Source organism: Mytilus edulis, chromosome 2 (genome assembly GCF_963676685.1).
Source record: "Mytilus edulis chromosome 2, xbMytEdul2.2, whole genome shotgun sequence".
Lineage (NCBI taxonomy): Eukaryota > Metazoa > Mollusca > Bivalvia > Mytilida > Mytilidae > Mytilus > Mytilus edulis.
The window spans coordinates 86,971,172-86,987,875 of NC_092345.1; the positions used below are offsets into that span (position 1 = coordinate 86,971,172).

The 16,704-nt window shown below is 32.2% G+C and overlaps 1 protein-coding gene across 1 annotated transcript; it reads left to right on the forward strand.

Annotated features, from left to right (window-relative positions):
- The first annotated feature begins 1,677 nt into the window (after positions 1-1,677).
- LOC139513272 (carbonic anhydrase 7-like) lies at positions 1,678-8,383 on the forward strand. Its single transcript, XM_071301615.1, has 7 exons — positions 1,678-1,952; positions 3,254-3,403; positions 3,936-4,099; positions 4,547-4,639; positions 5,353-5,425; positions 6,195-6,343; positions 8,248-8,383. Exons 1-7 carry the CDS (start codon positions 1,793-1,795, stop codon positions 8,362-8,364), a joined length of 906 nt encoding a protein of 301 aa, XP_071157716.1. The 5' UTR covers positions 1,678-1,792; the 3' UTR covers positions 8,365-8,383.
- Positions 8,384-16,704: the final 8,321 nt, after the last annotated feature.

Here is a 16,704-nt window from a genome sequence, read left to right on the forward strand (position 1 = left end):
AAATCCTAGATATAATGATAATAAAATCAGTATCAAAATTGTTTGACGGAATACACTACATATCAAACTTATAACTTTGTGCGAGACGAAAAACACATTTCATAATTGGATGTCTCCAAATTAAGAAGATTTGTTTGAAATCATAAAATACTGAACAATTATGCATAACACGAATTTTTGCAATACCTACTATGGTAAAGCTCGATGTAAAAAGTTGCAATACCCACTATAGTAAAGCTCGATGTAAAAAGCTGCAATACCCACTATGGTAAAGCTCGATGTAAAAAGCTGGGCAAATTATAAAATCAGAAAGAGTATGAACAGAACAGCCAAACCAGGCTATTTTTGACATTCTGACGAAAATACATGTAGCAAAAAGTAAAATCACAAAAATACTGAACTCCAAGGAAAATTCAAAAAGGAAAGTCCCCAATCAAATGGCAAAATCAAAAGTTCAAACACATCAAACGAAAGGATAACAACTGTCATACTCCTGACTTGGTACAGGCATTTTCTAATGTAGAAAATGGTGGATTGAACCTGGTTTTAAGCTAGCTAAACCTCTCACTTGTATGACAGTCGCATCAAATTCCATTATATTGTCACCGATGCGTGAACAAAACAAACAGACACAATAGGTAAAAATGTCAAAATAAGGGTACAGTAGTCAACATTGTGTTATCATCTTAATCACTATAAAAACAACAAATGTAACGAAGAAGCACAAAAAGGCATACATCAAATTTAACATCCTCATTTTGATTATATTATACGATTTTATTTATCTATGTAAAATGCACCCATCAAGGATGAAGGGTTATAAGTACTGGTTTAAAATTGCGCGTTTGAAATTCGCACAGGTAGACATGAAATAATTTTGTCGGTCGAAGTATGACGGGATACATTAATATAGTCAAGTAAAATAGATATAACAAAAACTGACTTAGCAAGATTTTAGTTGCTCTAAAAGCTTAAAAAACAATTGCAATGTGAAGTTTGACCACTATGCAGATTTCAAACGTGTACTTATGTCAACTAAGACCTTGATATATAGAGAGAATTAGTTTATAATATCGAGTGCTGGTCGTTTGATGTTATTTTGATTTTTACTTGCAGTCTCGTTAACGTATGTATAACGAAATCTCCATTAATTGCTTTAATAACTGTTTTCTGTTTTAATAGCACGTCTGGCGTATATACCCCGATTTTGTTTTTTGTCCATGGATTTATGAGTTTGAACAGCGGTATACTACTGTTGCCTTTATGTATATACAAAATTTAATCCTGATATCTATGATGAGTTTATTAATAATGTACAATATACAAAGTTAAACTTTAATTGATGTGTCTGAACGTCAGTTCTTGTTTATTCAAGCACATAGCTTTATTGTGGCTAAGTTTCACCATGCCTTAACCAGTCCTGCTTTTATCTTGACCGTGGTGCAACTATTTATGTGCACATCAATATTTTCTAAACTTTAATTTCTGCGGTCATTGACTCTTAGTGTGATTAAAGATGTAAATGGGATAGATTTTTGGACACCGATTAATTGTGACGTCATTTCAGTTCTTTGTAAGTATTAAAATACTGTTTCATTAAGCCTATTGATAGAATGTAATTACTAACATTTTCCTGTTATGCATTCTGCATGAATAAATCATATGCATGGAACAAAAAGAACATTTTACTGGTGATTTAACAAAATCTAGAAAGAAACCGTAATATAATTATCAAAATTCCAACGAATTTTTAAGTGGTTGTTTTTTATTCACAAAGTAGATGAACTAGAGAATGAACAGTAACCTCAGAAGTATGGCGATACTAAGGTTAACTTTACTGGTTTTTAGTGTTAATTTAATAATTAACATGGGACAGTCAAAGAAAATACATCTACCTGCCCGTAAGACACATCATGGTTTTGGATTTGACTATGTTAAAGACGGTATCATGGGTAAATATTCTTTTATGATAGTTTTTGACAATTTTTTGTTATTCATATATCAAAATAGCATTGTACAGGAGGTTGCAGTCATGTTATTGACAGCTTTATAGGCGCACATGCAGAATAGCTAAAACAAAATTTTAACTCTATCGTGAACGAACATAGAAAAAAAAATTCTAGATATTTATGCATTTAGTTATGTTGAATTGTGATTTCATGCAAAACAAATGGCACTATCTGAACTATTTTATTTTATTCCAACTTTTGAAACGGAAGTTGTAATTGGTACGTATAACCGATTGCTAAAAAATGTTACCACTTTTTCTTTGTTAAAAAAAAAATCATTGTGGTGTGGATAGCGTAATATGTCAACAACACATGATGGGAAACTAACCTATAAATGATCAGCAATTACAAGAGCTTTCTGCCAAATGGTGTCAGAGGAGTTACAATATGTTAGATCATGAAAAACATGTACTTTTAACATGTCCATTATATGTAGATCTAAAGTATGCTCTGTTAATCTATATAAGTTGTATTTCAAAAATGAGTTTTTATAAACTATCTAATGAAGAAAACATTTATTTATCTAGATTACTGAATTCTAAGAAACATTATACCTTTTTCAAGGTTGCACCATAAAGCTAATTTAGTGATTATGATTTAATAAAGGCAATTTTGTATTTTTACATTACAGGTCCTCAAAATATCTATTTATTTATTTATTTATCTATTTGATTATATTAATTCTAATATTGTTTTCAAAACCATGACAACAAGGAGTACCAATATTCGCTTTTTATTATATAGATATGCATTTATGTAGTCTTTCATAATTCCTTTAAGAATGTTTGTTGTATTTGGTAAGACTTTAACAAACTATTGATACTGCCACTGCATTCACAAAGTGGTTTTGTAATAAAAAAAAAAAGTTCCGTAAATCGTACACTTCACATGATGGTTAACAATCCTGCCAAATGTTGCAGTGAACTTTCTGTACAACGGTCTCAGATCTATAGGGTTTACGTTCACAAAGTGTAACTACTATTGTAGTACTGTGTTAAATATAGTGACAAAAGTGTGCAATGTAAATGTGTAATATTTCGGTCTTCAACAACGAACAATACCCATACCGCACAGTCAGATATAAAATCAAACAAAAACAAAACAGACTGGTATATAACAAAAGAGTTAACAAAAATCAATATTACTGAATTCTAAGAAATATTATACCTTTTTCAAGGTTGCACCATAAAGCTTATTTAGTGATTATGAATTAATTAAGGCAATTTTGTATTTTTACATTACAGGTCCTCAAAACTGGGGTTTGTTCTGGCCCGATTGTAAAGGTGATAGACAATCTCCTATCAATATAGTAAACCATGATGCACTATATTATCCATTCAAGCTGAATTACCTGATAGAAGGCTGTAATTTTAAAGGAATGTTCAAAAATAACGGTAATCAATACAAAGAGCGACCATAACCTCTTTATTACAAATACGGCGTCGAATAACTATGTTACTATGATTTATAACTGATGTTTTCAATAGTCGATATGTTTTGGTTTGTCTTTTATGGAATGCATATGGAACTTGATATATGAACAAAGTATGACAAACAAAACATTTAGCATTTCAATATGTTACTTATGATTCCGAGAGAGATTAACCTTGAAATAAAGTTAACATCTACTTCTACCTGATGTTTACGTGTTATTGGTGTTTTGATCAACCTTTTAGTGATAATCCGATTTTAATAAGGCATTATTTAGATGCTGCTCTTCAACATGTTGTTCTACAGTTTAATATGCATTAATGATTTTGTAAACATTATCAATACACAGGCATACGCCAATTAAAGCATAATCATTTCTACATCAAAACACAAAACAAAGGCTTCAATTGAAAAGTTAATTTCAGTATTAATATCGTTGAATGTGTTTGTCGACGAAGACGTTGTTATTCTAGATGTATTTTTATATCCTTACAGGACATTCTCCGACATTCACATTAAATGACAAAGGTACACAAATTTCTGGGATCCCAAGATTCTCCACTGACATTTTTGAATTGTATAATTTCCATTTTCATTTTGGACACAGCGAGAATGATGGTTCCGAACATTCAGTTGATGGTAAAAAGTATGCCGGAGAGGTATATAATGATCCCTCATTTTGTTTATATTGAAATGTCAACTACTTATAAATGCATTAATAAAGCTCATTATTACTTTTCATTTTTTAAAAGTAAAATACATACACGTATTATAAAAAGGAGCACGGAGCAGGTACACTGGACTCCACCTTAATTGTTTAGGATTCTCAGTTTTACTACTGGTTTTCTACTGACACTCCAACTTCCTATCAACAAAAATTGATCGCCAAGAAATAGCACAATAATATTGAAAGTTGCGTTAAACACCAACCAATCAATTAATCAATCAATCAAATGAAAGAAAAAACGAGATTTTCAATTTATCAACAGAGCTATCACCCTTGGTAATTTTAACAGGTTACTAGCGAATTATAATTGACCGGTCTAAAATATATTGATTCACATGATTTACATGGTATGTTATATTTAATACATTTCCATCTACAGATGCACATGGTACATTATAACACAAAATATGACACGTTTAGCAAGGCAGTTAATAAGGATGATGGGCTCGTGGTTCTTGGCATATTTCTAGAGGTAAATATTTTTTAATAATTTAATTTTTGATGTAACGCGTCTTTTGATTTGCTGACAGTGTTTTGTCTATTAGCTCATAGACATAATTTTGTCGTATGACCGTGACGTCATCAACGCTTTTTCATGATTTACTCCGGCTTTAAATGGAATTAAGAATTAAATTATAAGGAATGACTGTAATATTTTTTCTGTCTATTCGAAATAACATTAAAAAATGTGGTGCACACTTTAAAATAACCCGCGACGTGAGTCATTCAGTGTGCACCACATTTTAAATGCTATTTCTCCATAGACCGAAAAGATATTACAGTCTTTTCTTAAATAGAAGTGTACACATTTTTTTTAAATTTGTATGTAGGTATGGTATTTGCAGATATTAATAGACATGCATACATCTGAATACCATTTTTAATTAATCGACGAAAATTGGTCCAAGAAAAACAAATGAATACACAGTACCTTAAATATATAATTTGAAACATCCCAGTCTATCAAAATATTCTGAAATGTTGAAATGACAGGATTGGTTTTAAATTCTAGTCGATTATTGCTCAGATACTCCAATTTATCAGCATTAAAAATTATTAAAAGTTAATGCTTACTTCGGTTTTTGTGCCAATTCACATCCTGTAAAATTTAGGAATATTGTAAAAGATTTCATTTTGAAATAACCTCTTCAAAAGCTGAATATGCGAATATTTATTTTTTTGAAGGATTTGAACCAAAAATTCAATGCTTTTGACAAATTTATCAGCCATTATGGACACAAACTGAAATACATTCAAGGTAGGTCTTTCGATGTTTTATGAAAAAAAAGATAAAACGCTGTTATGGATATGGTATCAAGTAAAAATCCATTTGGACAAAATGCATTGATATCATGATAAGGACATGTATATGTGATATAAATATACAGTCTCTTCTGTGTACTAAATTGACACATTGAGTCTGATTTCTAACTTGCCTGTTCATAAGGTAATAAGCCGCAAGAAATATTAAGACTGGGCATAATCTTATAAATCCGAGAAAAAAAAATAGTAGTTGTCTTCTTCCTAAATGTAAAGAGACTGTCAAGGCGAAGCAGCAATTATCAATGTTAAGTCGTTTTCTTGATCCGGTTTTATATCAAACACAGTCACTTCCTTTTGTAATCATTGCGAATAATCTACCACGAGAACATTGCCAAGTTTTATAAAAGTTGTGAATAAATTAAATCCAAACATAAAAAAAAATAGTATCTGCTTTCAGGACATATGCTTGCTGAAAAAATGTGCCTATATAAGAACATGCACACGTTTTAAAAGAACTTAAAAAATTTCGTTTACATTGATACATATAGAACAACAACAATGATAAAAATAATATTGATTGTGATTTCATTTTTTTTTCAGTAAAGAACATATTTACATGATATGAACAATATGTTCTGGTTAATAAAATAATTTTCACAAAAAAATAAAAACATCTACTTATTATACATTAGACTAACTACCTGACACTTTAAAATATAAGACTGTAATTCTTTCGTCTAAAGTATCTTTTTTTTTCTTTTTAGGGCATGTGAAAACTAAATTTAATCCTTTTACTCTTCTGCCGAAGAAAGATGATTCTTACTTTTACAAAGGATCCCTCACAACTCCCGGCTGTTTCCAGAGTGTGAATTGGGTAGTCTTCAAGCATCCGGTTCACATCAGTAATAAAACGGTAAGAACCTCCATTTATTATAATTGTCTTATTTTACAAAATATGTATACTCAATTTTTAAAATTGGCATATTACAACCGATTTCCTCTCTCTTTCTATCTGTCTGTCCGTCAATTCGTTTGTTTATATTTTTTTGTATTATACTCGGCTTCTGTTGCATCATTATCGGTTTCCGTATCGATGAATGCTTTGTTCTATGTTCCATTGGAGTTTATTATTTATCATATCACTCAGCTTCTGTATTCAGCTAATACTAACCACTGCCCTTTCCTCGATCTTGATATCTATATCACTAACGGAAAGCTGAATACTAAAATTTATGATAAAAGAGATGATTTTTCATTTCCTATCGTTAATTATCCGTTTGTAGATGGTGACGTTCCCTTGTCACCATCTTACGGTGTTTATATATCTCAACTTGTACGATTCGCTCGTGTATGAAACAATGTTTTAGATTTTAACGAGAGAAATTTTTTCGATATCACAAACTAGTCAAAACATTTACTAAATGTTATCATCGGTATAAGGACATCATTCGCAAATATAGCTCAACATGCAGACTTCTTATACGTTCAGGTATTTCACATCCAATTTTTTATGGAAATATTCTTTATAAAGCACAAAGGTGTCAGCATTCACCTCAAAAACTAACAAAACCTTTGAATAGACTTATTAAGAAGGGATATAGTTACGATACTGTTGTCAGGTCATTAAAGATTGCATATTTTGGCGTAAATATTGATTCACTTATAGGGTCTTTGCATCGGAACTAAACACATTTATTCAAAAAAGCAGTTGTTGGCATGACACGGGTTATGTTCTTCTCATATATGTTATGATGGTATGATACTAAACCCCTCAGACTCGGACTTCTCTTCAACTGAATTTTAATGTGCGTATTGTTATGCATTTACTTTTCTACATTGGCTAGAGGTATAGGGGGAAGGTTGAAATCTCACAAACATGTTTAACCCCGCCGCATTTTTGCGCCTGTCTCAAGTCAGGAGCCTCTGGCCTTTGTTAGTCTTGTATTATTTTAATTTTAGTTTCTTGTGTACAATTTGGAAATTAGTATGGCGTTCATTGTCACTGAACTAGTATATATTTGTTTAGGGGCCAGCTGAAGGACGCCTCCGGGTGCTGGAATTTCTCGCTACATTGAAGACCTGTTGGTGACCTTCTGCTGTTGTTTTTTTTTTCTATGGTCGGGTTGTTGTCTCTTTGGCACATTCGCCATTTCCATTCTCAATTTTACAATAATGAGTTGTTTAGTGAAAGTGCTTTCAAATCTGTCGATAGTCACTTTCTCTTCTTCTAGTATCAGTAATCCTTAAAAGTTACTGAATATAATTGCGAAGTATAATATTAGCCTTGTATATGCCATCTCCTTTCAACTTGAAGATCCTTTGAATTTTTATTCTATCAACTATTCGCTGTTTGTCCGTTACATATTACCATGACTTTTTTCAAATTTACCAGGAGCATCAAAAAGAGTTATTCTTCTAATAACTAGACGGGACTACTCCTTGTTCATGTCACGAAAGTTGTTGAAATGTCTTGGTCGCGTTTCTATAGTCTAGTATAATTTACATTTTACATTTACACATTTCTCCGCTCTATCAGAGACTCTTGTGACTGATATAAAGTCTAGTAACAGCTAAAAGAAAAGCAGGTCGCGATTGCTTTCAGTGAATTATTCGCAAGAACCTATTGTTCATGAATTAAGGTTGTTGTGGTGTGTATGTCAATAAGACAGCAATAAAAACAATAACAGTTCTACGGCATATATCAGTCTTAAAATCAACAATTAAAAGAAGATACAGAAACATGCAAAATGTTATATGTAGCGCGTTGTGAAGCTTTTATGTAATAAACTAATTGTTCACTCTATCTTATATTTTAAGCTGAAAATATTGCGAGAGATGGAAACGATTTACAATCACGAACAAATCTCTAAAGCAGGAAATTGTAGACCTAAGCAGCCATCTAATGGGAGAGTCGTTCTTCGGAATTGCAAATAAAATCCAGGGATACAGTTGATTATGTTAACTTATTTATTCTTTATTTTCTAAGTGGCTTATTTTCTTCATGATATTTGTCAGAAATCAAAGCATGATCCGAAAAAGTTTCTTACGATACTAGAGGTTACAAACCTCCTTCTATAAGGAAAACATATTGAGATTTTACTGAATATATATGCATATAACGGTCGTTTAATAGAAACAAATCGTATGGAAGGTTTATTAATTTAAAACTATTCCTCGGGTATGTAAAATTCAAAACTATTTGAATTCATTGTCGATAAATACATAAAAAGGGTATTACGTCAAACAAACTCTTGATGAGATCATTTTACGTGTCTAGGTAAGAAAAAAAGATAAACACTGACTTCCTTTGATATTTTCTCTTTAAAAGTTACATCCTAAAATAAAGGAAATCATGTTCTTTTGTTGAATATGTTCTCGTAGAAATTCGTCAAAATTGAACATAATGTGTGTCATTAGCTCCTTACGTTTCTATATTCAAACATTCCTGGGTTTCAATGTAGCTTATAAACATATAAAAATTAAACACAATAGTGTTAGAATTTGATTTTTATTCTGACAAAGTTTTGTTCCTCAACGGGATTTGAACTCACACCTTTGATGATCTTTGATACACTACAGCACTAATTGCGTAGCATTATGTCCAGCGCTATAGACCACTCGACCACATATGCTTTATGAAAATATAACTTCAATAGTCGTAGTATTTCTTTGTCACGTAAGGCATTCTTGGAATATACATAAGACATGTGTGTTAAGCCTGTATAGAAGTCATATTATTTCGTAAAACAGATTTTCATTTGGATTAAAACTCAAGCAGTAGATATCTGATGCAGAAATAAAAATGACAGTTAAAGTATACTGCTGTTCAATAGTCATTAATCAAAACAAATCCAGGTCACAAACCAAAACCGAGAGAAACACATTATCTCAAGAGGAAAACAACGGAACAACAGAAACACTGAACTGCTACAAAATCAAACGCCTATATAAATATAGGAACGGACTACTTGATAACAAATTACATATTCATGACTTGGTACAGGACATTTAAGAAAAAATGGTGAGTTGAACAAGGTTTTATATAAATAGCCAACCTGTTAAAATTACAACTAAAACGACAAAATTACGTGACATGAATACAGTACAAATAAATGCAAGAACACTCATGATAGAGAAATACACAGATAAACAACATGATAGTGCATATCAACATGTAATCACAGAACAAAATCGAACACCTACCACAAATTTACGATAATACACAAGTACAGCAGAAAACAAGTATGAACAGTGCATCAACACCACTGACAGTGACGTCACAGGTAAATTTCTAAAGATTGAGTGATACAATACACCTTATCGCTATGTGTCCACCATTACTGGACATCACACAGGTTCCCGTAAAATTGTGACGTCATAATACAAAATATCTGACGCCACAATGGAAAAGTGATTGTTGTATGACGTCAATAGTTCAAGCGGAACAGATTCACGGATCAGCCGGGAAAAGCGATAAGGTGTATATATGGGTTAAGTTTGTAATGCGGTTATGTTATGTATTTTCAAACAATGACAAGAATAAAAGAATGGAAATGTGTATAATTTGTTATTTCTAACTATGTCGAGTTTTCTACCATAAAATCAAACTTGGGTATCCAAAAAAAAAATTAATCGTGTGCATATAGTTTCTCTAAACTTAAAATCACATAAATGAAGTAACTGTGTTTTGTCTTGTCTTTTACATACATATATAAAGTATGACAGCTTACAAGATGCAATATTCTTTAAACTATTCATATATGCAATTGAGAATACGTTGATACAATCAATAGGAAAATGTATACGACAACATGGTACAATATACCTATCAAATCAATGATTGAAAAAAAAATCATTGCGTATGGAAAGGATGCTCACTAATTTTTTCTTCAACATGAAAAAGAACATATATTCTTTTAAACTACTCTATTCGTCCCAAATCATACATTCAGTTAACTGCTAGTAGTCTGTTGTTATTTATGTATTATTTTCATTTTGTTTATTTTCTTTGGTTACATCTTCTGACATCAGAATCGGACTTTTCTTGAACTGAATTTTAATGTGCGTATTGTTATGCGTTTACTTTTCTACATTGGTTAGAGGTATAGGGGGAGGGTTGAGATCTCACAAACATGTTTAACCCCGCCGCATTTTTGTGCCTGTCCCAAGTCAGGAGCCTCTGGCCTTTGTTAGTCTTGTATTATTTTAATTTTAGTTTCGTGTGTACAGTTTGGAAATTAGTATGGCGTTCATTATCACTGGACTAGTATATATTTGTTTAGGGGCCAGCTGAAGGACGCCTCCGGGTGCGGGAATTTCTCGCTACATTGAAGACCTGTTGGTGACCCTCTGCTGTTGTTTTTTATTTGGTCGGGTTGTTGTCTCTTTGACACATTTCCCATTTCCATTCTCAATTTTATTCAGTTCTTTTCAGTGTATATCCATTTGGTGACAATGATAGGTGACTAGAATTCAATTCTAATTATAACGACATCAGCTTTATCACACACATCTTCAAATAGACTGTTCGTATGAAATTAAAACGTAAGCTCCGCCCGATCAGTTGAAATAACATTGGTAATAACAGTACTAAAAATACAACTTCAAAATATATCAAAACAATGATCGAAGAGCAATATTTGGTCAATACTTATATCAAACTGAACTAGAATCCCGTATCATATGCAAGTTTAATTTAATCGAAGTTAATCCAATTTGGCAAACAATAAAAATGTTAGAACCACATATCTGTACAAAATTACACAAAACAACATTTTGAAACATATGTTTGACAATCAAGAAATACAGATTACTAGCCAATGAAAGACAATCAGTATAAATAGATAAAAGATGAACAATATTTATTCTACCAGTTCTTAAGTCATGCAGATCATTTTGTATACAATCCAAACCTTAACAATTACAAAACACTGTATTAGTAGACACTTCGTAAATATATGTAAAAAGTAACTGTACAAAATAATATTTAAAAATTGTAACGATTGTGTGCAGAAGAAAATAAAAGACAACTTAGTTTTTTAAAGTTCAAACATTATCTTAACTTAGATATGTATTTACTGCAAGAACATTGATTGTTTGATTGTCAGCTCAATGTGCGGAAGGAAATTCACTCCAAATATATAGGAATAGGAAAGTCGGTCGACTATGATGATTCTCTGCCTCCAATACAAATACCGAAAGGGTATGGTGGAGTGCAATATCAAAGCGAAAAGAACTAGAGCCCCCTATAACTTCACCTTTAAAAGTAGGATCTAAAAGAATTTAGTGCATGGAATTAGAATTTGGTTCAAACATCATTGTTGTTTCTTTATGTCTACAATACAAAGGACCCTTCAATAGTACAAAATAGCTACTACAATGTAAAGACCACTTAAATGAGACTTGTACCTATTCCAATACTCGTCAGAAAAATATAGGAAAATATTTAAATGAAGACATAATCAATGGTGCTTCCTCCCAAAAGCAGAAATTTATCGCTGACTGTATGAATGACTATGGGTTATGCTATAAGAAACAGAGCTTAATTAACTTCATAGATTCGAATGGAAAATATATAACTACATTTGACATCTATCAAATTAGATATTCTGAGTTCATTATAGATATACAGAAACTAAATGTAACAGCAAATGTCTCAGATCACTATCATCTATTGCCTGTTTTACATTATCAGAAAAAAAAATAAAGTTGAAGAAAAGTCTCAAACACCAGCAAAATCTTGCAATAATAGAATAAAATGGGACAAAATTGATACGTAAAAATACACAAGACCGGTCTCTACAGAAATTAACGTGACAAAATGCAATGTACAAAATCGTGAAAGACCTTGCGAGTGATTTCTATAAATAACATCTTCAATCAATAAAGTCGTTGCTCCTAAATAAAACTAGAGGCTCTAAAGAGCCGGTGTCGCTCACCTTGGTCTATGTGAATATTAAAGGAAGCAGATGGATTCATGACAAAATTGTGTTTTGGTGATGGTGATGTGTTTGTACATCTTACTTTACTGAACATTCTTGCTGCTTAAAATTATCTCTATCTATAATGAAATTGGCCCATTAGTTTCAGTGGAAAATGTTAGTAAAAATTTACAAATTTTATGAAAATTGTTAAAAATTGACTATAAAGAACAATAACTCCTAAAGGGGTCAATTGACCATTTCGGTCATGTTGACTTATTTGTAAATCTTACTTTGCTGAACATTATTGTTGTTACAGTTTATCTCTTTCAATAATAATATTCAAGATAATGACCAAAAACAGCAAAATTTCCTTAAAACTAACAATTCAGGGTCAGCAACCCAACAACGGGTTGTTCGATTCATCTGAAAATTTCAGAGCAGATAAATGTTGACCTGATAAACAATTTTACCCCATATCAGATTTGCTCTAAATGCTTTGGGTTTTGAGTTATAAGCCAAAAAAATGCATTTTACCCCATGTTCTATTTTTAGCCATGGCGGCCATCTTGGTTGGATGGCCGGGTCACCGGACACTTTTTCAAACTACTAACCCAAAAGATGATTGTGGCCAAGTTTGGATTAATTTGGCCAAGTAGTTTCAGAGTAGAAGATTTTTGTAAAAGATTACTAAGATTTACGAAAAATTGTTAAAAATTGACTATAAAGGGCAATAACTCCTAAAGGGGTCAACTGACCATTTCAGTCATGTTGACTTATTTGTAAATCTTACTTTGCTGAACATTATTGCTGTTTATAGTTTATCTCTATCTATAATAATATTCAAGATATTAACCAAAAAGAGCAAAATTTCCTTAAAATTACTAATTCAGGGCCAGCAACCCAACAACGGGTTGTCCTATTCATCTGAAAATTTCAGGGCAGATAGATCTTGAACTGATAAACAATTTTACCCCATGTCAGATTTGCTCTGAATGCTTTGGGTTTTGAGTTTTAAGCCAAAAACTGCATTTTACCCCATGTTCTATTTTTAGCCATGGCGGCCATCTTGGTTGGATGGCCGGGTCACCGGACACATTTTTCAAACTGCTAACCCAAAAGATGATTGTGGCCAAGTTTGGATTAATTTGGCCAAGTAGTTTCAGTAAGATTACTAAGATTTACAAAAAATGGTTAAAAATTGACTATAAAGGGCAATAACTCCTAAAGGGGTCAACTGACCATTTCAGTCATGTGGACTTATTTGTAAATCTTACTTTGCTGAACATTATTGCTGTTTACTGTTTATCTCTATCTATAATAATATTCAAGATAATAACCAAAAACAGCAAAATTTCCTTAAAATTACTAATTCAGGGGCAGCAACCCAACAACGGGTTATCCGATTCATCTGAAAATTTCAGGGCAGATAGATCTTGAACTGATAAACAATTTTACCCCATGTCAGATTTGCTCTGAATGCTTTGGGTTTTGAGTTTTAAGCCAAAAACTGCATTTTACCCCATGTTCTATTTTTAGCCATGGCGGCCATCTTGGTTGGATGGCCGGGTCACCGGACACATTTTTCAAACTACTAACCCAAAAGATGATTGTGGCCAAGTTTGGATTAATTTGGCCAAGTAGTTTCAGTAAGATTACTAAGATTTACAAAAAATGGTTAAAAATTGACTATAAAGGGCAATAACTCCTAAAGGGGTCAACTGACCATTTCAGTCATGTGGACTTATTTGTAAATCTTACTTTGCTGAACATTATTGCTGTTTACTGTTTATCTCTATCTATAATAATATTCAAGATAATAACCAAAAACAGCAAAATTTCCTTAAAATTACTAATTCAGGGGCAGCAACCCAACAACGGGTTATCCGATTCATCTGAAAATTTCAGGGCAGATAGATCTTTACCTGCTTAACAATTCTACCCCAGTCAGATTTGCTCTAAATGCTTTGGTTTTTGAGTTATAAGCCAAAAACTGCATTTTACCCCTATGTTCTATTTTTAGCCATGGTGGCCATCTTGGATGGTTGGCCGGGTCACCGGACACATTTTTTAAACTAGATACCCCAATGATGATTGTGGCCAAGTTTGGTTTAATTTGGCCCAGTAGTTTCAGAGGAGAAGATTTTTGTAAAAGTTAACGACGACGACGACGGACGACGGACGACGACGGACGACGACGGACGCCGGACGCCAAGTGATGAGAAAAGCTCACTTGGCCTTTTAGGCCAGTTGAGCTAAAAAGGGAAAAAGAAAGCCAAAATTACAAAAGAGGGACGAAAGAAACCAAAGGGACAGTCAAACTCATAAATCTAAAACAAACTGACAACGACATGGCTAAAAATGAAAAAGACAAACAGAAAAACAATAGTACACATGACACAACATAGAAAACTAAAGAATAAACAACACGAACCCCACAAAAAACTAGGGGTGATCTCAGGTGCTCCGGAAGGGTAAGCAGATCCTGCTCCACATGTGACACCCGTCGTGTTGCTTACAAGATATGTAGAGCTAACATTTACAAGAAAAAAAACATTTTATAACTAGAAAAATAACGGGAGTATTAATGATCAGACAACATTTACCTGGGAAAAAAAGAAACAAACAACTTATGAATTGAGGCAACAATGTCGCTTATGAATAGCCATCAGTAGAATAAATAAAAGGCAAAAACTAATTGAACCAAAATTACAAAATTGCAGATACCAAAACTGTTAGAATGATTAGAAATCAAAGAGGAAAATATCCAAACCTATAGATATACATTTTTAGATGAACTCAATGTCGACAATCAAATATATTACAGTGACAACCAAAGGTATGAACGGCTGGCATGTACATTTTTGAGAACTAACTTTAAAACATTTGGAACATGAAAAAAAAAAGTTATCTCTGGTAAATGCCAAAATATCTATACTCTTATGTAAGAATTCACATTGCCAGTTTTACCATTGCACAACAGCGATATGTATAAGTACAGAGCCACGTCATATATAGCAAAGAAACACAAAAGGGCATATAGACAAAGAAGTGAACGTACAATGACTTTTTAAAAAGAAAAACAAAATCCTCATAAATGTATCAATATTGAATTATTGACTTCCCAAACATTTATTTTAATTCGCCGAACCGTATGCAGTTACCTAAAGTACGATACCTTTCGTTATAACTTCGGTCACCGCACAGCGCAAGTTCGATGGCAAACCCGTAATGAAAAAATGCAAACATACGTGCTCTTCAATTAATACGAACAACAGATTAATATGGATCGGGACTATTCGACTGCGCATTATTTCACGCATGAATTACAATGCACACGAAAAGTATTTGTCGTCAATTCGATATTTTTTTTTTAATATTTTGATTGATTAGAAATGCTAAATCAATGTAGGTATGTCACTAAATGAATATTTTCGGTATTATGTGTATCTTTTAAAGGATCAAACTGACATTTCATCCTTCTCCCGCCAAAATTTGGGTTTTAAGGCAATATATTTTTTTTTCCTTATACTAGTTTAAAGGCTTCATTACGAAGTGGGTTTAGATTTTCATTATTTAATCTAGAAAGGTACATCATAGTTTGGGGTTTTGTAAAAGTTTCTTATGACAGAAGTCCTAGGTCATTTTAACAGCTAGATTTGTTAAGCTTTTTTTTCTTCCCAATGCTTGTTTAACAAAATTCTGCTGGTTTTTTTTCTAAGATATGTTTATCTATAAAGTGAATAGCATCTGGTGTTGAGCTATTTTTGTGAGATCGCAGTTTAGCTATATAAAATTGAATATAAGTGTCCAACTAAAATATTTCACTGTTATATGTTAGTCTCGATAGGTTTTATCAATGTTGCAAAAGGTTGCAAGACACTCTCGCGGGAAGTGGTCCAAAGCCTGATGAGTAAGAACTGAGACTATAATATGTCACAGGTAAGGATTAACAGCAAATAAAACATTTTGCCTTTTGGCAAAATCTGAGCTACAACTCGTTAGACTTCCGTTAGATGTTATAACACATCCAAGGTATATATAGTCATAGACTTTTTTAAGGTATTTTCTTTTAAACTTCACAAAGGGTTTATTTAAATTTATTAGCTTATTTTGTAATTTCATAGTTTTAGATTTGTTTGTATTAACTGTTAATTGCCATTTATCACAATATTCAGAGAGATTATTCAAGCTATTTTGCAGACCATTTTCGCTTTCTGATAATATGATTTTAAAATCGTCTGCAAGAAAGTGGCTTCCTATGTCTGAATTTATATGCTTTGCAGGGGTACATTTTTTGCTAATCATGGCAAATATCTGACTTAAGTCAATGATTAATAAAAAATATATATAT